Genomic DNA, 20,152 nt, shown 5'->3' with positions numbered 1-20,152 from the left:
AAGAGAATGAATGAATTCACCTCTAAGGTCCTAACTGCCCCACAGGGCATCTCCACTTGAATGTTGCAGTGAGATTTGGAGTTCAAAGGCCTTAAAGACACCTCATCACTTCCCCCTCTACTGATGCCCGTGCATTAACTTTTCTTCTTTCCATCAGTTCTTCCTACTATCTCCAGCTTAAAACTCTTCAGTACCTAATTTCCTGACCAGTTGAACCACCAAACTTGTCAATTTTTTCTTTGAAAAACACCACGAGGAAATTATTTTCTTATAATACGTTAGACTAGGAACTCTGAAAAACCCTTTTGTTATTAAAGTTCTGGTTAACATTCTTGAAAAATATATTTGAATGCATCACGAGCCAGCAAGAAGGTATAGGAGACAATGAGAGGTGGAAAACAGTACGAAAGCATGCCTCAGGGAAGTACGTGAATGATGGAGCCAGGTGGCACGGTGGGGGCATTTGTCAGTCGCTGGTGGTGTGGAAAGGAAGCCTGCTGTGGTCAGGGGACAAAGCATGAAGCCTAGGTCTGTGAAAGGGAGACTTGGATCCTATGTCCCTAACAGACAACTGGGACGATCCTCAGTGAAAGAGGAAGCAGGAAAAGCACTGCAAAGGGAAAGGAAGGAAACCTGCAAGCCTTGACCTTGGCTTTGGGTAAAGGGGAAATAAGTTTCCCCTGATAATTTTAAACCCCAAGTTTACCCTCATACAGTTCTGGGCTGGAGTTCACATTTTCTTTTTTTCTGTAGCAAAACCCCACAATACCCAATGTGAGAACATAGTTTAAAATCAGCCCAGTTTGGTGATGCTCCCCTAAATCTGGCAAAAAGCAAATGCAAATTCTCTCTAGAAGAATCTCATTAAAACCTAGGCTTCCAGGAATTCTCCCAGAGAGTGTTTCAACAGATGCAAGCTCACAGTTAAACAAAAATCATGAAATGTGAGCCAAAATGCCACCATAAGTGGAGATGAGCAGAAGTATTCCACACCAGAATCATCCCCAGGAGGACTGCAGATGCTGGAATTAACTAGAGTCAGAAAAAAAAAAAAAAAGAAAAGAGTATATTTCATATGTTTAAAAAAAGAGGGTACTAAAATGTAACTTAAGAATAAGAGCTTTTAGAAAATTAATAGACTTATTTGAAAAAGGATCAAATAGATTTATAGAAACGTAAACTGTAACAATTATATTAAAACTTAGTGGGGGGAGGGTATAACTTAGTGGTAGTGTTGTGCTTAGCATGCTGACGTCCTGGATTCAATCCCCAGTATCTCTATTAAAAAAAAGAAATAAATCTAATTATCTCTCCCCCCCCAAAATCGTTGCTTAGTAAACATTTAAAAAGAGGGGGAAAAAAAAACAATGGATAGTTAAACAGCACACTAGACACAATTAAAGAGAAAGTTGGCAGATAAATCTATAGAAATTACCTGGAGTGAAAGCAGAGAAAAAACCAGAAAACATGAAAGAGAAATCGACAAAAATGGAGCCCAAGATGGCCCAAATCTTGGATTTAACAAATGAAGACTTTAAACATAAAGGCCTGATTGAAAACCTAAAGATAAAACATATGAAAACCTATGAGGGTGGGTAAGAGCTCAGTGGTAGAGCACTGTTTAAAAAACAAAAAAACAAAAAACAAAACAAACAAAAAAACCCCCTAAACCTTAAACCTTACCTAAAACTAAGGCCATGAATTGAAAGTGGAACATATTAAGGTGATTGATTAGAGGATCAGAGGGCATCATATATAGTTAAAGTGAATAATTTTTCATAAAACTTAGTTTACGTATGTGAATATGTATGTAGGTACTGACTTGTGCTGTAAAACATAGTTCTTATTTTGAGTTGTGGTTTAAAAAAAGTTTTACATCTAGTACCCTAAAGAACCTCTTGCCAAAGTACAACAGCAGATATGTACTCAAAAGTTCATAGCAGTGTGGTTTGTTATAACAAAAAAAAGTACACATATGTATACCCCTAGGAGAATGGCTGAATAGGCACACACCTGAATATTATACAGCACTGAAAAATAAACAAAGTTGCATGCATCAAAATAGATGAATCTTACTAATAGAATGTTGAGTAGGAAAAAGCAAGTCATTAAAGTGTATATGTAATTCTGTTTATAGAATGCTTAAATGCCAGAAGAACTAAACAATTGCTTAGGAATTCATACACACATGATACAGTGATAAGGAAAAGCAAGGGAGTGCTGACACAAAAACCCAGGATAGTGGTTACCTTGGATATTGGATTGGGTCAGAGGGGGAGGATGCTGTAATCAGGAAAGGTCTCATGGGGGATTTGAAGGTACTGGTGGGTACCTGAGGATTTGTTTTATTACTGTCACTATTTAAATGATCAAGTGCACATTATATAAACTCTTACATGTATCAGAAATTTATAAAACAAAAAGAAATGCTGATCAGCTTGCGTTCTCTGGTCCCTGATACTCCTTCAGTTTAGAGTCTTGTCTTACCCCCAGCTTCCTACCTAGTCTTGGAAGTGGAACCCCAGACTCAGTCTCTCTCCCTCCTATCTTCCACACTGCTACCAGACAAGCCTTCCTAAATTGTGTTGTGCACCAGGCTGCTGGCCTGCTCAAGTGCCTTCTATGGCTCCCTATTGCTCACTCCATAAGCCCAAACTCCTCAGCTCCACATATTTCCCCAACCTAAAAGAGCCTTCCTTCCCCCTCCTCCTCTTCCTCTTTCTTTCAAGGCCTTTTCCAGCCCAGAAACCACCACTTTCCCATCTGGGCTCACAGAATGGCCCCTTCTGCCCCCTCTCAGAACTCTGCAGTTGTAACAAGGTGAGGTCACAAAGCCCCCAGGAAGGAGAGGCCTTGTCCTCAGAGGTGAGCATTCTGGGAACTTCTTGGGCTGGAGCTGAGCTTCAGTGCTCATGGGAGGCTTGGAGGAGACGGCAGCTCTGTTCATCATGGTGAGAACTCTCCACATGGTTCACTGGCTCCCATGGGGTGATGGGCCTCGGACTCCACCCAGATCTGTGGGACCTAGCCAGGACAAGCTTGTCTACTGTGTCTCCAGCTTTCAGGAATGGGAGCAGGAAAGGGTGGGCAGTAGGAATAAAGCAGGGACTGGTGGGAGATGATGTTTTGCCATCTCTTTATATTCATCCCTCCACACCCTATCTGCCTTGGAAGGAAATTTGCACTGGGTTGATGAGAACAGTTCTTCTCTGGGTTAATGCGGGTGTGTGACTATCTGTCCCTCTGGGTATAGAGCCAAGTGCACGGGCTTAAGATGAAGCCTGGCTCGGCCATTGAATGGCAGGGCCACTCATGTCCCTCTGGATCCCTGCTTCCCTGCACGGTGGATATAATGAGCATCAGGTTGCCCAGTAACATCTCCCTGGTCCGCTTCACAGGTGGTCGTGAGCCTGGGTGAGGTGGTGGAGGCATAAGACTTTGGTGAGTGAAAGCATCTCTTGCTGTGCTTGGCTGGTTATGTGTCGGTGTGGGCAGAACCGGTGCAGGAAGGGAAAAGGCCCACTGATTTTGCCCCTTGTGGACAGCACTTCCCAGAGAGCCCTTGGGTTTGGGGAAGGAGCTGGAATCTGGATCTCTTGTCACTGAGAGCATTCATCAAGTTAGGGAAATTTCTTCATATTCTTAGATTTTTAAAAAGCATTTTTGAAATGAGGAAGTATTATTGAGTTTTATTAAATGCCTTTTGTATTCATTTAAATGATTCTATGCAAAGAAGGATGATAATTCATTTCGTAGAGGTAACTACCCCTATTCCTGGGATAAACCCTGGGTGATCTCAGTCCAAAGACTCGACAGATTGCTACCCTGAATTTTTTCCCTTTGTGCCTGAGTTCACGCTACCTTCAACATCTCCACCTGTGGTGGTGCACCCGCCACTCGGCCAGCCAAGTGCATTTCGTTCTCTCAATGGCCCTTGGAGACAGGAAAGATGATCATCCCCATCTTACAGATGGAGAAACAGGCCCATAGAAGTTAAATGATCCACCCACAATTGAAACTGGATGGGTGGGCACTGAACTGTCTCTCTGGCCTCAGTCGAGGACCCTTGCTGCCCTCCTCATCTCCCTGATCCTCCCCCTGGACTCTGCTAACCCTTACTCCGCAGTGTGGTAAGATAAAGGCAACGGTGCAGAAACACATGCAGAGCCAGAGGCGCAGCAAGGAGGAGCTGAACAGGCTTAACCAGGCCATCCGGAGGCTGACTGTGGAGGTGGGCAGCACCAAGAGTCAGGTGAAGTGTGGGCGTGGGCGCTGCCGAGTGGTGATGGTGGGAGGGGGTCCACTATTTAGAACGATTAGACTGGATCTTCCCCCATCCTTTGGAATAGATGGATAGTTTCTCTTTGTGAATGTCTGAGCAAACAGGGGTGTGGCTGTATGTGTACATCATGCTTACATTTGCCCAGGACTCTCTGTATTTCATGTGCGTAAGTAATTAACATGTAGGTAAATATCTCTGAATATGTACGCCTGTTTGTATACTGTTTTTTATGGGTACGCACATTTCCATGCTGTAGGTTTTGTTCTACACAACATGAAATTTGAGCCCATCTTCAGAAATGGCAAGATTTTATGTAGCAATCCAGTTTTCTGGGTTCTGTCCAAAAATGTGCTGACCTGACAATATTAACTTATGATCTGACATGGTAATATTTGGTAAGAGAAGAGAGGCCTCTGTCTTCTCTGTTGTCTCCATATGGGGACATGCTCCTCTTTTTTTTTTTTTTTTTTTTTTTGGGACATGCTCCTCTTGTGTGCCACAGTCCCCGACACTCCAAATTGCATCCTTTGACACCAAGGCAGAGGGTTCTTTGCCATTTACGATCACCTTGGTTAGTACTCTTGTGATCCTTGTAAAAGAGAGATGGTGCTGGGCCTGTGTCTCTATCTAAGGTAGAGACATACAGGACTGAATACATGAGAGAGGTCCAGGTGATTTCAGGAAAATGAGAACGTGCACCTTTCTTCGTGGAACTGGATACTGTAGATGGCTAGTCCACATTTGATCTTTACTTTCTGATGCCTCCAGCCAGACTCTGCAGACATTCGTGTTTGTGACTCGGGCTTTAGGTCTTAGAAGAGGTTCCAGCATGAATGCTTTCTTTTTCCCGAACTCTCTCCCTCTCAACCTCCTCTCTCTTCTCCCAGCTGCCCTCTCTGTTAAGCCTCCAGACCCACGCTCCATCCTGCAGAGGGAAGGGGCTCTGTTCTTGTTTTCTGCAGATACCAGTGTCCCGGGCTCTGCGGGATATTCGTGGGGGTTCTCCCTTCTCCAGGAACCCAGGCCTTTGAGGAGGGATGAACTGTCCAGGTTCCAGGGGGTGGCAGAGTGAGCGGGTAGGCCCGCTGTGGTTCAGTCTCCCAGCCTCCCCAGCTGCTCTGATTCCTGGACTGGTTTCCTCAGCAGCAAGCACACCTCACCAAGACAAGCGTTTATCATCATTCTCCCCCAGAGACAGCAAATTCTAGTCTCTTGTGAGGAAAGGATATTCTTCCTGTTAGTCTCCCTGATGAAACAATAATCCCAGCATGACATGCTGAAAAACATTGGATGCTTCCTGGAAATGTCACCAATACTCTTTGGAAAAGGTTCTCTCTCAGCCCCCCCAGAGGGCTGGCCCCCAACCTGCAATCTGGGAGAGTGGCAGACACACAAGTGTGTATTTCAGAACAGGCACACTGACTCCTCACAATGGTCTCTAATCCCTCATTGGCCCCTCAGCCTCTGAGAAAGGTCTGGATCCTTGAGGGGGGCAGGGGGAGGCCAAGGATGTCCTTTTGTCTTTGGTCTTCCCTTCACCCCCAGCCCTGCGAACCAGGCAAGGACCCAGTAGCTCTGCAGGAGGAGGGTGCCTCAGGCAGCGCCAAGGGCAAGGTGGCCTGGCTGGAGGCTGCCCTGCAGCGGGCCAAGCAGGACATGGTGCAGCAGCTGCGGGAGTACCAGGAGCTCATGATTGCCAAGCTGGGCCTGGATTTTGAGATCGCCACCTACCGCAAGCTGCTGGAGGGCGAGGAGAGCCGGTGAGGGCTGGGCGGTGCTTCAGGTGTTGGTGGTGAGGGGGGCTGGGGCACAGAGAGGGCACCACCTGAGGCCTTGCCAGCTGGGGAGAGGGGAGGAGGGGTGATCTGGGTATCCAGGGATCTGTTCTTCTGGAGTAAATTTTTTCCCCCACTGTCTTACAGTCCTTTAGACAAAAGGCCTTAGCTATTAAGCACCTTTGGCACCTGGGATGGGGCAACTTATGAAGTCATTCACTCCTTAGGATCAGAGAGCAGTGGCCAGTTTGTCAGTTGAGACAGTTGCAAGGACCAAGGCCCAGCCAGGAGGAGGAAGGTCCCCCAGTGTGGGGTGCCTTCTCCTCAACTCTGCCCCTCTCCACCTGGGAGAGGCCTGGGTGAGGCAGGGTTTGTGGTAACAGGTAGCTCCTGGTTTTAAACCTTAGACAGCAGTAGGGACCTAGGGGCTGCCAGCTCCAATTTGGGCCCACCTGGCTGAGGGGAAGGAAGGGAAACTCACCATGCAACAGACGTGCTGAATTTATTGCCTCCTCTAAACTCTACAAAACCCTGGGAGGAAGGTGCTATTATTCCCATTTTACAGATGAGGAAACTGAGTCTTAGAGAGTAAAGGACTGCCTCAAGGACACACAGGTAGAAAGTGATTGGGTGAGGCTTCAACAATAGGCTTCAGAATAATGTACCTAGCTCCTCTGTGATCTCCTTCAAAATGACCCCCTCATGGTCTCTAATTTCAAGATAAGTTTAGACCAAAGACAGTGTAGATGTTCTGTCTTCTCCTTTCTCCAAGAATCCATCCATAAAAGTGAATTATTTGAATTTAAGGCAGGCAGGATTGAGTTTAAAAGTCCAGAGGTAGTTTTTACTCGAAAGGGCTGAGAGGACCTGAGACAACCAAGCAGCTTGCAGAATGGAAGGATTTCCTCCTGTCTGGAGAGGGCCAGGAGTGTTTTGTCTTGGAGAATGGAGAATATTCGGCCTGGTAGGTAGATTCACTCACCTGCTTCCTCCTTCTCCCTGCAGGCTTGGTCTGGGATTTGGAGCAGGGAGCGTCAGTAAGTAAATAATAGTTGTAACTTGGGTTAGGAGGGTCAAATCTTATCCCCCGCCCCGCTCTTCCTTTGTGTGTATCCTCTTGGGAAGGGAGAAGGGGTCTGCTTCTTCTGGATGTCTCCCATTTGTAGGGGAGGCTGTTTCTTCTCTTGGGGGTGATTTTTTGTGTTTGTGTGTATTGTGGGAGGGGGTTCTGTGGTCTGTTCTTTGAAGGGAGGATCTGTTGGTGTGTCCTGGGGTGTGGGAGGAAGTTCTGCGGGTTTATGCTCATGGAAGAGGCTGTTTCATTCCCTCTTTGGGGAGCATCTGTGTCTAACTTCAGGGAAGGGGGATTCCTGAGTCTGTTTCTTGGGAGTAGGGGTCTGTGTATCTGTCACTCTGGGGAGTCTGCACGCCTGTCTCCTGGTGGGGAGGAGGGCCTGTGCATCCGTATGTCTGTCGTCGGAGGCGGCGCGGGCAAATGTGGGGAGAAGCGTTTCCTCCTCCGACAGCCGCTCTCCGCTCAGCCCTGGGCAGCGCTCCCCACTGCGGGCCGGGCTCCGCCGCGGACCCCGCGGGCCTGCTGCCGCCTGGAGCGGGCCCGGCGCCCTGGAGACGAGCGCCCCTGGCGGCGGCTGCGCGCTCTGCGGCTCCCCCGGCTGTGTCGGGGGCTTCAGCAGCAGAGGCTGCCGCGGATGCTGAACCTTTCCTCATCTGCTCCGGAGAAGTAAAGGAACCCTAGCTTTTGCCCCAAAGTCTTGGCCCTGTGTCTCAGACGCCCCCTCCCATGGTGCTGGCCCTCTCCTCACCTCTCCCTCTTGCCCTCCGACCCCGGTGCGTGAAGTCTTGGAATGTAGTTCACCGGACCACGGCGGACCTGCCCCCGGTGCAGAAGCTGTGCGCCTGGGCTTAGCTTACCAGGCTCACCAGGACCCAGCACCCCCACCCTCTGAATCGCCCCATTCCCTTTTTCCCGGGACTCCTCTATTGCAATAAAAAGTTCTTCAGTGCACTACACCGTGGGCTGTTTGTGCCTGACTTCCTCGGGCTACTTATTCCCAAAGCAAAGACAAAGCTGGCCGGATTTGGGGGCAGGTAAAGAAAAGGGGGAACAAGAACAGGAAGCAACCCTCCTCATGTGGTGGGTGGGTCTGCATGACTTCAGTGTACGGTGGTGTCATAGCACCAGGATCTTCAGGGTTGGAGGGATGTGTGTGTCAGAGGGCCTGGGGTGAGAGGGAAATGAGGGGGGTTAATTCTTGCAGGGTGTTGGCTTCCTTCCCAGTCTGGGGTCCACAGGCAGCCGTTCTTGGTAGAGTTGCTGAGAACTGCATTTATTCATCGACTCACTCGCTCTGCAAACACTTACAGAATGGCCTCTAAGGGTCCGGCATAGTGTTTGGTCGACAGGACACTAGTCCTGGCCCTCTGGAGATGATGGTCTGGCAGGGAAGCAGTCTGTAAACCAGGAAATGGACCAGAAAGAAGCTCAGATGGGGATGAAGGCGAGCCTCCTTCTACTGCCCTGGCAGGGGCAGTCGGGGACAGGCCCCGGGGAAGATGGCCCTCGTAGACTGAGGCTGGAGGACGTGAACACAATTGGGTGGCCCAGGTCCGGGTTTTAGTTGAACAAGGGATCTGATGGTGGCTGGGAAAAACATACTATGGAGGAGGAAAGCATGGGCTTTGGAATCAGAGGAAGTTCCAGCTCTGCTTTGACTTCCAGGTCTATGGTGTAGTTTAGTCTGAGTTTTCACAAGGCAACTGGACTTTGGTGTCAGAAGGTAGGCCAGCTTAGGGGGTGGGATGGCCAGAGAGAGGCTGGGTTTTTGTGCTCTTTACTTGCCATCCAGGCCTGAGAGAAGCCTTGGTTCAGCAAGCTCACTTTCTTTTCTGTTGCACAAAGCATTACATCAGCGAGCCATCTGGGGAACAATAGTCCCTGCTTTCTATGTCCCTGGGTGGGGCTAAGGTGTGTCATTGGCCAGAGGCACCAGCTTTACCTTTTAAGGTTCGCTAGTGCCAGGGTGTCTGCTGTGTTCTCTTGGATCCCTGCCCAGAGAACAGGTGTCCAAAAGGGCCCCTTCCTGGATAAACAGAGCAGTCTCATGCCAGAGGAATGGGACAGAAGCTTGACTGGCAAGCTGCCACCTACCTGAGGGGCAGGGGACAGGGCCTTACTGGACTCATGCATCAGCCCCATTCGATCTATTCAGACTGACACTGGTTGCATAAACATTCTTATCAACACCCCCAATGCAAGGCAGCTGCCTAAAAGCAGAGCTGCTTCTCTGCAAGATTTTTCAGACTCCATGCTCCCCGCATTTAGCTAGGAGGTAATGACATTCTGTGATATTCAAGGTCAGGTTTTTCCAGCTCCTGCTGGGCTGATCATGTCAGTAAAGGAACTCTGTGAGAAGTGCAGAAGCTCCTCCCACCCAGGAGCTGTAGGCAGGACTGATGGTGAGCAGCCGGCAGCCCGTATCACCGAGCACTGGTTGTTGCCCGCATGTTTCCTTTCCAAATCCCAAATCTGATGTCAGCCAGGGCGCTCCCAAGGGCCGTGGGATCAGGCTTTAGTCTCTGGCTGGGCCAGGGCCACGTGGGCCATTAGCAAGGTTTGTGGCTTGGGGCCCAATCTTTGGAGTGGCTCCCCTGGTCCTGGGCCACATTCCAGGCTGGGAAATTTCTGGAGAGTCAGTCACCAGCCCATTTATAAGCTTTGAGAGTCAGGTGACTTCTGGAAGTTCAGTGGTGACTTCTGGAAGTTCAGTCATTACTTCCCAGCAGAAGTACTATCATATTTAATAGTAGCGCTTAAATGTGTGAGATGTGACTTCACGTTGTTAGAGTCTCCGTCTGAGCCCCTCAAGGGCCGTCTCACCCATTCATCCCCAGAGCCTGCCATGGAGCAGGTGTGAATGGGCCAGGGCTCTGTGGTGTCGTTTGGTCTGCTCGGTCTTTGGGTGAATTGGGCTCTGTTCTTCCACAATTAGCATGTTTATCCCTATGGGCCCCCCATGGCAGGCGAGGTAATTACGTTTATTTATTTATTTAATTATTATTTTATTTTTACTGGAGGTACTGGGAGTTTCAGGACCTCGTGCATGCTAAGCATGTGCTCTACCACTGAGCTCTACCCTCTTCCCTGGGAGTCTCCTGACGCATCTAAATGCAGTCCTTCCTGATGCGATTCCAGCTGCAGTCTATTAACCAGTCCAGCCTGGACTAAGGAAGGAAGGCCCCGGATTCTGCTCCCAATCTTGCTATTACTTTGGCCAAACTCATCACCTGTTCATGGGCCTTGGTTCTGCCCACCCCAGATGGAACTGTTGAAGATTCATCTATCCTTTGGAGTTTTCCTTCCTGCTTAAACTCTCTGTACCACGGTTTATCCGTAAAACAAGACAGTACGTGTCATGGGTTGTTTCAGGATTAAATATATTACTATATGTAAAGTACTTAAAACATAGTAAGCTTATATCAAAGTAATTAATATTTTATTTGCTGGAGTTCTTGGAAAGGGTTTTGAGCACCTTTAAAGAAGGCTCTACAACTTCAAGATCTCCTTCTGCCTGGGCTGGAGCTACAGTGATTGCAGGGCGGGAAGGGTAGGGAGGGGAGCCCAAGGGTTAGAACTAGGGGTCACTAGCCAGAGGGCACCTCCCTGGTAGGACACTCAGCAGCACCTGCCCATCGCCACTCCCACCATAGTCCAGTTCTCCATCTGGGACCCCATCTCCCCAGCACATGAGCCCACTTGTACATTCACACTGTACTCATACCCACAGGTACCCACAAAACTCTCTTCAGTGCATATCCACAGGTATACACACATTCACACACATCATCACCCATATAGGAACCCCCACTGTCACACACACGTTTCCAAACAGATGCCCAGATATGTACATGTACCTCGGTGCAATCATTCTGTTCCACTCCCAGACAGCAGCCTAGAGATAGATTGCTGAGCAGGGTAAAGATACAGTCAGTGTGCGCACAGCACAGTGCATGGCACCTGGGCACCCAACTTCCCTCTGGCTCCCCGTCCTGTCCCATGTCTCCTAAAGAATCACAGAGCTTGAACTTAGTCAGGGACCTTAGCATCTAGTCCAGGCATTTTTTCCCCCCACTAGTGAATACATGGAGGACCAGAGAGGGGAGGTGACTTGCTAAAGGTCACACAGCAAACTGTTTCATTTTCTTTACCATTCCGCATCATGGGCCTTATGTACATGATTCGTTCACCCTCGCTCCTCTGCCTGAGCCTGTTCAGAGGTGGACACCTAGAGGAAGGTGAGGATTGTGGAGCTGGAGTAGGAGAGAGGAGAAGGTCAGAGTCAGAGGGAAGGTGAGAGAGTGAAGTACGACTGGTCACCAAAGCCCAGTGGGGCTGGTGAGATTAGTGAGACAGGGAGGGCAGGATCAGTTGACTGAAGTCCCTCAGGACTGATGGCTTCTGACCTGGGGAGGAATGGAGGGGTGGAACTGGTGCTGGGGCTTCAGGGCTGGACTCCTGACAGGGCCTGCTCCTGAGCTGTGTGGGGTCACAGCACAGAGGGCTGGTTAGAACAGTTGTACTCTCTGGACCTCTCCGAGGGCTCTGTCCTCAGAATTCCATGGGGAGTGGGGGGAAGCAAGAGTGGAGGGGACACATTGGTGGCAGGAGACCTGGGATTGATCCTACCTCTTAAAAGAGCCTGTATCTTTTCAGACCACTCATTTCTGGTCTCTCAATATTCTTAATTATTTCTTTTGTCCTTAAAGATGGGGATGGGGACTTACACTTCTTCTACAGTTTCCTGGGCCCAGAATTGGAAGTTTAGAGATTCACTTTGCTGTATAGATGTATGTTCAGGGACTCTCCTCGGCCCGTAGTGAAACTGAGGGACCATCTCCTCACTTCCACCAGCACTTGTAAGAGCCTCATCAGTGTCGGGGGGACAGTTTCCTGCATGAAGGACCTTGATGGTCTGGAAGATGTGCTTACATCTCTAATCACAGATACAAGTGTAATGAGAGGCTGGCCACGGCCCTGATCCCTGGAGGGATTTCTACTTTACATTCTACAAAAGGATAACGATGAACACATATCGTAATTCTTTTGTGGCAGGCACTGTCTAAGCATTGTACATATATGAATTTCCTTAATCTTCCCAACAACCCTAGGAGGTAATTTTTTTTTAAATCATTCTGACTTTAGACGTGTGAAGACTGAGACACAGAGAGGGTAAGTAAATTGCCCAAAATCACTCAGCTAGAAATAGAACCCAGTTTTGGACCCATGCAGTCTGGCCCCAGAGTCTGTGATCTGCCTCTATGCCACATCACCATCTTGTTACGTGCTGTTTTCTAGCTTTGAAGCAATTTACCAGCTATGGCAGGTCTCCAAAACCCAAAAGGACTCCACTTAAAAAAAGGTAGCCATATCAAAGGATTTTTGAAAGTTTAAATCATGTTCATGTATTTACCCTATAAAGAATTCTCATAAATTACTTAGCCATGAGTCTTCCCCACCAAAGCCAGGAGTAATGTTTCCTTAAGCTTTGAGTGACCGGTGACTCTACCCATAAGTTTACAGATGTGCACAGAGATGTTTTCTGGAAGGCAGCTGTGGTTTAGTGAAATGAATAGTAGACGTGGTTCAAACCCCAGTTGGGCCACTGAACTCAGTGTGCGGCCCTGCACCCTTACTGTGGGTCTCTGAGCTCCGGTTTCTTCATCACAAGATATATCATGAAGGTGGTGGGGACAGAATTACAGGGTGTAGGGGTCTAGTGCAGTCTTTGGCTAAATCTAAGATTGCTGTGAACCCAGGGGCAGAGGACCATACTGGAGACTCCAGATCTAGAGCTTTCTCTGCTCCTTGAGACTTCGGGGACCCTCCCAAACCCCGATCCCCGAGGAGGATAACAGAAGTGCTGACAACATCCAGCATTGGCTACATTGATTTATTGGAAGCACAGATCAAGAAAGAGATGAACACCGCATAGGAGGAAGAGGAGAAGCTGGGGTAGAGTGGGAGCTCTGGTCATTGACCCCATGGCAGTCCAGGGTAGGGTCCTGGTCCTGAAACCCCTTGCCCCAGAGGCGCCCTTCTTGTGGGCACTACAGGGACTAGGGTAGCCTTTCCCAGCGCTGGCAGCAGAGCTCAGAACAAGGGATCACAAATAGACACTAGGCCAGGGGTGAAAAAAGCATCTTTCAAAGTGCCAGAAAAGTAGCCTAGGATTTGCTCTGCCCAGGGCTGGGCGGGGCTGGGCCACGCAGGGCAGGCCCTGCCAGGCTGGGAGGGAGAGATGCCAGGGCAGGCCTGAGTTGGGGCACCTAACATTTGCGGCAGCTACTGGCGCAGGACCCCACGCCACAGGAGCTGATGCCGCAGGAGCCCACGCCGCCGGTGCCCAGGCCACAAGAAGTGATGGAATTGCAGGGGCCGCAGGGCGCGCACAGGCCGGTGCTCACCGCCACGTTCCCGGTGCAGGGGGCGCTGCAGACGCTGCCCGTCACGGGCCTGGAGCCGGACACGCCCAGGTCCCCGCAGACAATTCCGCCCCGGGAGCTGCTGACACCTGCGAACCCCAGAGGCTGAGTCAAAATTCTGGGGAGCCAAGTTTCCCACCTCCCAAATGATGCCCCTCCCCAAGCATCTTTACTTCACAACTCTAGGTCCATCAGCTACCAAAGCTGTGGTCTTTCCTGCTGTCTGACCCCAAATTCCTCCTGTGACGCCAGGCCACTCTTCTATTTAGGTCTCAACAAAACCTCTCCTTCCATCCCTTACAGGAAGCAAGTAAATCCATCCACACAGGGCCCAAGTTACTTACAGACATTCACGGCCCCAACACCTTCACATAGTCTGTGAAAGAAGAGGAAAAAGGCAACATTAGTGACTCAGCCGAGATGCAGACAGAGCTCCACACATTTTGGGAGTGGGGTCCAGCCGTGGTCAAGAAGGTAGAAGCAGAGAGTCTGCAGGAATAGTCCTCTGAGCTAACCACCCCAAAGTGATAAATGAAAGGTTTGTCCTGGATCTGGGGCCATTGCTCAGCCAGGACCAGGGGAGTGCTTGTGCACAGAGTAGGAAGGGGCAGCTCAGAACCAGGCTGGTTTGGGTCCTACCTCTGCTCCTCGCCCTCCAGCAGGCGCCGGTAGGTGGCGATCTCGATGTCCAGGCCCAGCTTGGAGTTCATCACCTCCTGGTACTCCCTGACCAGGCAGGCCATGTCCTGCTTGGCCTTCTGCAGGGCGCCTTCCAGCTCAGCCAGCTTGCAGCGGGCATCATTAACGGTGGCCTCACCCTGCTGCTCAGCCTGGGTCACTGCTGCCTCCAGCTTGGAGATCTAGGGGGCCCAGAAGAGAACAAGGTGGGTTATAGTCCACGGGTCTCTGTGCTCATTTCCTGCATGTGTCCAGTCTCTCCCAGCCAGCTGGGATCACCCCAAACAGGGCCTCTCCCCTTCATCACCTGTGTCTCCCTGACTGATCACAACCAAGACTCTGGTCATGCAAATAGACTGGAGAATGAATGGTGAGATCCATTTGGGCGCAAACTACCCCCAGCACCCCTGGTCTTGGGGAGAGATGACCCCTACCTGGCACTTGGCATTCTCCACCTCGGCCGTCAGCCTCTGGATCATGCGGTTCAGCTCGTTGATCTCCTCCTTAGTGCGGCGCAGGGTCTCCCCTTGCCGGATCACCGTGGCCTTGATCTCCTCACACTGAGGGGAAGCAGAGAGTCTCAGGAAGCTCGGGATGGGACGTCCTGACCATTCAGGACACATCAGATGATGTGCCAGGTGTACAGTGCTCAGCTTGTGCCGCCATACATGGCAGCCCTGTCCTGCCTCTAGAACCTGAGAGCTGTCTGACTTTTGTTACCACCTCTAGGGAACAGAATCCTCTGACAAAAGAAGCCTTTTCTATTATACACCTCAAATCCCTCCCATCACCATGTATAGGAGGCAGGGGTCCTGGGCCACTCACTTTGCTGCGGTACCAGGACTCAGCCTCAGCCCGGCTGCGTCTGACGATGTCATCGTACTGCTCCTTGATCTCAGCGACGATGCAGTCCAAGTTCAGGTCCCGGCTGTTGTCCATCTTGACGATGACCGAGGTGTCTGAGATGTTGGCTTGGAGAACGCGGATCTCCTGCAGATGGTGGGGTGGCAGATGGAAGGATTTTGTTTACACCACTGCCTCACCAACCAAGTCTGTATCCAGCCTTCTAAGCCCTTCCCTCGTCTCTAGCCACTGCCCCATCTGACAGCCTCATGGACTGCAGCTCCTTGCCCAAATCCCCTTCAACTCCAATCCCGGAAAACTGCCCTGTCTTCCAGGCCAGCTGCTGGTTTTCTGCCTGGACCGCAACCCCTCACCTCCTCATAGAGTCGCCGCAGGAAGTCAATCTCCTGGATCAGGGCCTCTGAGTTGGCCTCCAGGTCTGACTTGCGGAGGTAGGCGCAGTCCACATCCTGGAAAGGTGGGGAGTCTTTGAGCTCAGAGAAGCCCTGGTAAACATCACCTGAAATCCTCTCTCATCACCCATTACATGGAGGCAAGGAGGAAAGGATCCCCAGTGTTCCTATTCCCATCCCATTTCCATACCCTTTCCCCAGAGGAACCTCACAATCTTCTCCCCTTCTGTGAGAAAATGCTTTGTGCCTTGGAGATGGACCACCAGCCTTTCACCCCTCCCACCTGAGACATCTTAGCCTCCCAGCTCTCCTTTACACCCTCCCCGGGACCAGGAAGCCTGCCAGACTGACTCACTCACTCGGCCACCTTGATCCTTCCCTGTCCCCCAGCAGTCCTCCGAAGCTCCACCTGGCCTCTCCTGGTTCTGCCCCATCCTCCCCCAGGCCCTGGGACTGTGCCCCTCCTCTGAGCAGACTTCTCGCAACGCTGGACAGGACACCGTCCCTCAGCTGAGAGACTGAAGTTGCCACGTCTCCATGGGACCCCAGCCACAGAGCAGAACCTCTGAAGCAGCACAGAACATCCAGAGGGCAAGCCAGCCACCCTCCTGCCCCAGGGCGGGTGCTCGAGGAGACTCCAAAGTCCTTGTCCCTGTGAAAAGCCTGGATGTGCCTTGCATGACCTGGTCTCTGGGATATTCTCCTCCTGACCCGGCAAGGTCAGTGCAGCCACACTGAGGGGGAGACCACGGGTCTCCCCAACACGAGCCTGTCATTCTGAGCCACCACGCGTCTGTGCTTCCCGATCCCGTGTTCCTCACCTTCTTCAGAGCCACAAACTCATTCTCGGCTGTTGCTCTCAGAGAAACTTCCTCCTCGTACCTGAGGCAGAAGAGGCAGAGAGGGAGGTCAGGGGAGGACAGTTCTCCCCACAACTCCCTCCACTTCGTACCAGCAAAGGGGGCAATTTTAGGGGCCTCCCAACACAGCCTGAGCCCTGGCGGCCCTGCTGGGTCCCCCCTGGCTGCATTTGGGGTGTGTCTAGGATTCTCTCTCTGCTTTGAATGAGGGGTCCAGGGGGCTACTCTTCTGGGACCTCACAGCCCTGCTCCCAAAGCTGCTCCGAGGTCACCTCTGGAGGAAAACGAGGACTCCGCACCAGCTCCACGCTAGGAGTGGACAGCAGCACCGGTGGGGCCGTGCAGCCCCAGCCTCCCCTCTCCTGGGGGTCCAACTCACTCAGCTGTGGGGGGCCCTATGTGTCCCAGAGGCTATCAGCGCTCAGCACCCGAGTGCGTGGGCCACCGGGAGTCCCAGGACCTGGCAGCCCTGAGTGACCCTGGAGCTCAAATCACATCCAGGTGCTCCAGGTGGGAGCCTGAGAGGCCAGGAGGAGAAGGTCTGGGAGACTGCAGAGGCCTCCTCCCCACAGAGCACAGGGCACAGCTGCCAGGTGATGGGGCTCAGAGAAGGCAGAGCCGAAGGAGAAGAGAGACATCTCCTGGGGAGTCACGGCCCTCCTCCTAGGCATCTGGGCAACAAGTGCCCCATGGGAGGGTCCTGCTGCATGTAACCCCCCCTGGCCTGTGAGGTCACCTGACCTTCTGGGAAGTTATTCTCCAGTCCCATCCAATGGGCTTTAACCCAAGTCCATTTCCTGGGCCCAAGGTCACTCCCGGCCACACTCACTTCTTCCTGTAGCCCTCCAGCACCTCCTGCACGTGGTTGAGCTCCGAGGCCAGCCTCCCGCTGTCGGCCTCCACGCACTCAGCCTCCCGCCGCAGCGTCTGGATGTAGCCGTCGAACAGCGGCTCCAGGTTGCTCTGGCAGCACTCGCGGTTCTGGTAGAACTGCAGCTTGGTCTCCAGCAGCTTGTTCTGCTGCTCCAGGAAGCGCACCTGCCATTGGGGTGGGAGGAGGGGTCAGATGGCTCCTACTGCCCCCAAATCTTTCGGAGGGTTGGAGGGGTGCTGTTGTTTTAAGGTAAACTCCCAAACCAGGAGCTCAGCAGAGATTAGACAGAGGTGGGCAGTGGGAGACAAGGCAGCTTTTGGGTTTTGGAGATTGTGATCTATGTTTGGATTTTTCAACTTAGGGGTGAGAGCAAGGGTCTGGGAAAGATCAGTCCATCCTCAGGTGAACTGAGTTATCCCACCCTGCTAAATCCAGGTGGCATGTGGTCAGGAGCCAGGTAGAGGCCTTTTTGTCACTGACTTCTCCATCAGTGCTCAGTCTGAGTTGAGCACAGGTGGGTTCAGGAAAGGTGTGATGAAGGACACCCCCAAGGCTGACCCTGTGGTCATGTTCCTATTTCTTATTTTCATTTCTTGTGTCTTGTCTGCATGTACAGCCTTCTTCCTCTGACACATAGTTCTAAGCCTTGTTCGTGTCTCTCTGTGGTGATTCTGCCTGTCTGGACAGAGCTTGTATTTACAGTGCTATCCTACCAGGAGCCTCTGCTCTATCCTCATCTCTCTGATCTCTGTGTCCTGGATGTGTGTAACTCCTCCATCAGACTGGGAGCTCACTGGGACCACATCTCTCCTGCCCCTGACTCCTGCTTCAGTGCCTACCCAGGAAGGGAAGGTTCAGGAAGGGTGTGATCAAGGACACCCACCTTGTCAATGAAGGCAGCAAACTTGCTGTTGAGGCTCTTGATCTGCTCCTTCTCCTCCTGCTTCACACACTGAGCATTGGGGTCGATCTCCAGGTTGAGGGGCGCCAGGAGGCTCTCGTTGACCGACACGGTGGTGATGCAGGGCGGGCTGGGTCCACATACGCCGCCAGAGCGGTATCCGAAGCTGCGGCTGCAGGAGCCGGCGCGGAAGCCTCCGCAGATACTGAGGCTGCCGAAGCCCCCGGTAAGGCCGCGGTAGCAGGAGATGCCGCGGTAGGGGGCGGCCGTGATGCAGCAGCGGCCGGGCCGGGGCCCGCAGGCGGAGACGCAGCTGAAAGTGCGGCCTGTGAATCCTGATCCGCAGGTCATGATGCTTCTGGGGGTTTCGGCTGCAGCGCAAGGGGTGGAGGACTGGAGCCTTGTGGAAACTCCAATGTGCTCCTCAAGGAGCCCAGGCTTATTTATGCTCAGACAGGAAGGGGCTTGGCTATGCAGATGAAGTCGCCTCGATTTGGGCTTTATGGGCTTGGGTGTCTAGCCAGGTCAAAAGCCTCTCGAGAATGTGCTTTAATAGTGGAGTGGCCCGCCCCATGTCTGTGTAAAGGATGCCAACCCCTGGGCTGTCGGGGAACTTGGCATGTTTCATCTCAAATTACCTTGCCAGTAGGGCATGCACTCATCTGAGGATACTGGAGAGAGAACGGCAGGTAGGGGAGGGGTCGGAGGAATGGGGCCAAGAGAAAGGGAGGAGAAGGGAGGCCAGATGTCGGAGAAGCAGGGGACTTGGGAATATGTAGGGTGTGAGTGGGGGACCCAGGAAAGACTGAAGTATTTACATATAACTTTTAGAAGTTTCCATCGCAGTAGTGGTCAAGGTGTTACTATAACATAAATCTGTATTTCCCTCATCTCCAGATAGTCCAGTTGGCTGCTGAAATATATCTGTCTTTTCTTGTCATGGCAGCAGCCAGCAGATTATGAAATATTTGTGCTTTATGTCTTCTTCCACTTTTATTATGAGAGTTTTCAAACATACAGAAAACTGGAAAGAGTAGTACCTGTATAACAAACCCCCTGACGTGTTCCACTGGGTACCTGGATTCAACTACCATTAACGCTGTGTCATGTTTTCTCTCACGTTGCTCGCCCCACTATTTGACAGTTACAGAAAGCATGGCATGTCACCCTTAAATACTTGCGCACGCATTTCTTAAGAATAAGGACAGTACCATGCTCACATGCAAGAAAAAGGACGATAATTCCAAAGAATCATTTACTCTCCATTCCATATTAAAATTTCCCAACTGTCTGTCCTAAGGCTTTCTAAAACCGGATTTTCTCGGATTTAACTCACAGCTGTATCTCTTGTACTTTCTATAAACTGGAAGTTAACTCAAGCTGGGCTGTTTAATGTGGTAGCCTATAGACACATATGGCTCTTTATATATGTTAGTTAAAATAAAATAGATTCCAAATCTAGTCCCTCTGTGGCACTAGCCAAGTGCCACACATGACTAGTGGCTACTTTATTGGACAGCACGGATACAGAACATTTCCACCATCATACCAGCATCTATTGGATGGTGCTGGTCTAGAAGCTTGGTTGGGTTTAACTGAAACATTTTGGGGCAGAATACATCATAAACAATGCTATATGATGCTTACTGGATCACCCCAGGAAGCACAAAATGGCAGGTTGTCCTGTTATTGGTGATGCTAAATCAGATCACTTGAATGCATCTTCCCCTTTACAGTTAGAAAGAATTCTGTAGGGCAACACAGATCCAATTTTCTTTTTATTGGTCACCGACTATGTGACCATCATTATATGCCATAAATGAGCTCTAATTCTTGCATCAACCATAAGAAGTGTGTATGGCTATTCCCATTTTACAGATGAGGAAATTGAGGCTCAGAGAGGATAAATAATCCACCCCAAATCTCCCAGCTAATAACTAGTGGAGCTCAGGAGAAGCAATGCCTTCTCACTGACAGGCAACGTCAACCCCTGGATTTCTTAATCCCTGGAAACTTTCAAGAGGAT

The 20,152-nt window shown here is 50.9% G+C and overlaps 2 protein-coding genes across 2 annotated transcripts; one reads left to right on the top strand and one right to left on the bottom strand.

The window, feature by feature from the left end:
* The first annotated feature begins 2,912 nt into the window (after positions 1-2,912).
* Positions 2,913-7,802, top strand: LOC141579490 (keratin, type II cuticular Hb6-like). Its single transcript, XM_074375907.1, has 5 exons — positions 2,913-2,951; positions 4,127-4,231; positions 5,828-6,042; positions 7,063-7,094; positions 7,540-7,802. Exons 1-5 carry the CDS (start codon positions 2,913-2,915, stop codon positions 7,800-7,802), a joined length of 654 nt encoding a protein of 217 aa, XP_074232008.1.
* Positions 7,803-13,011: 5,209 nt separating this feature from the next.
* Positions 13,012-18,550, bottom strand: LOC123619516 (keratin, type II cuticular Hb1). Its single transcript, XM_074374831.1, has 9 exons — positions 18,109-18,550; positions 17,181-17,389; positions 16,313-16,373; positions 15,453-15,548; positions 15,061-15,225; positions 14,670-14,795; positions 14,197-14,417; positions 13,902-13,933; positions 13,012-13,646 (listed from the first exon to the last, which is right to left on the bottom strand). Exons 1-9 carry the CDS (start codon positions 18,475-18,477, stop codon positions 13,402-13,404), a joined length of 1,524 nt encoding a protein of 507 aa, XP_074230932.1. The 5' UTR covers positions 18,478-18,550; the 3' UTR covers positions 13,012-13,401.
* Positions 18,551-20,152: the final 1,602 nt, after the last annotated feature.

This window comes from Camelus bactrianus, chromosome 12 (genome assembly GCF_048773025.1).
Source record: "Camelus bactrianus isolate YW-2024 breed Bactrian camel chromosome 12, ASM4877302v1, whole genome shotgun sequence".
In the NCBI taxonomy this organism is placed as follows: Eukaryota; Metazoa; Chordata; class Mammalia; order Artiodactyla; family Camelidae; genus Camelus; species Camelus bactrianus.
Note: the sequence above shows the minus strand (reverse complement) of the source record. Positions and strands in the feature narration are given on the sequence as shown.

What these genes read in the sequence shown, in the direction of transcription:
- LOC141579490 (XM_074375907.1), top strand. Translation starts at nt 2,913, where the DNA reads ATGGGAGGCTTGGAGGAGACGGCAGCTCTGTTCATCATG. An exon ending in CGGCAGCTCTGTTCATCATG is followed by an intron (nt 2,952 to 4,126) that starts GTGAGAACTCTC and finishes CTTACTCCGCAG; the next exon opens with TGTGGTAAGATAAAGGCAAC. An exon ending in ATTTGGAGCAGGGAGCGTCA is followed by an intron (nt 7,095 to 7,539) that starts GTAAGTAAATAA and finishes CTGTCGTCGGAG; the next exon opens with GCGGCGCGGGCAAATGTGGG.
- LOC123619516 (XM_074374831.1), bottom strand. Translation starts at nt 18,477, where the DNA reads ATGACCTGCGGATCAGGATTCACAGGCCGCACTTTCAGCTGCGTCTCC. An exon ending in TTGCTGCCTTCATTGACAAG is followed by an intron (nt 17,390 to 18,108) that starts GTGGGTGTCCTT and finishes CCCCAATGGCAG; the next exon opens with GTGCGCTTCCTGGAGCAGCA. An exon ending in TGTTGGGGCCGTGAATGTCT is followed by an intron (nt 13,647 to 13,901) that starts GTAAGTAACTTG and finishes TGGGGTTCGCAG; the next exon opens with GTGTCAGCAGCTCCCGGGGC.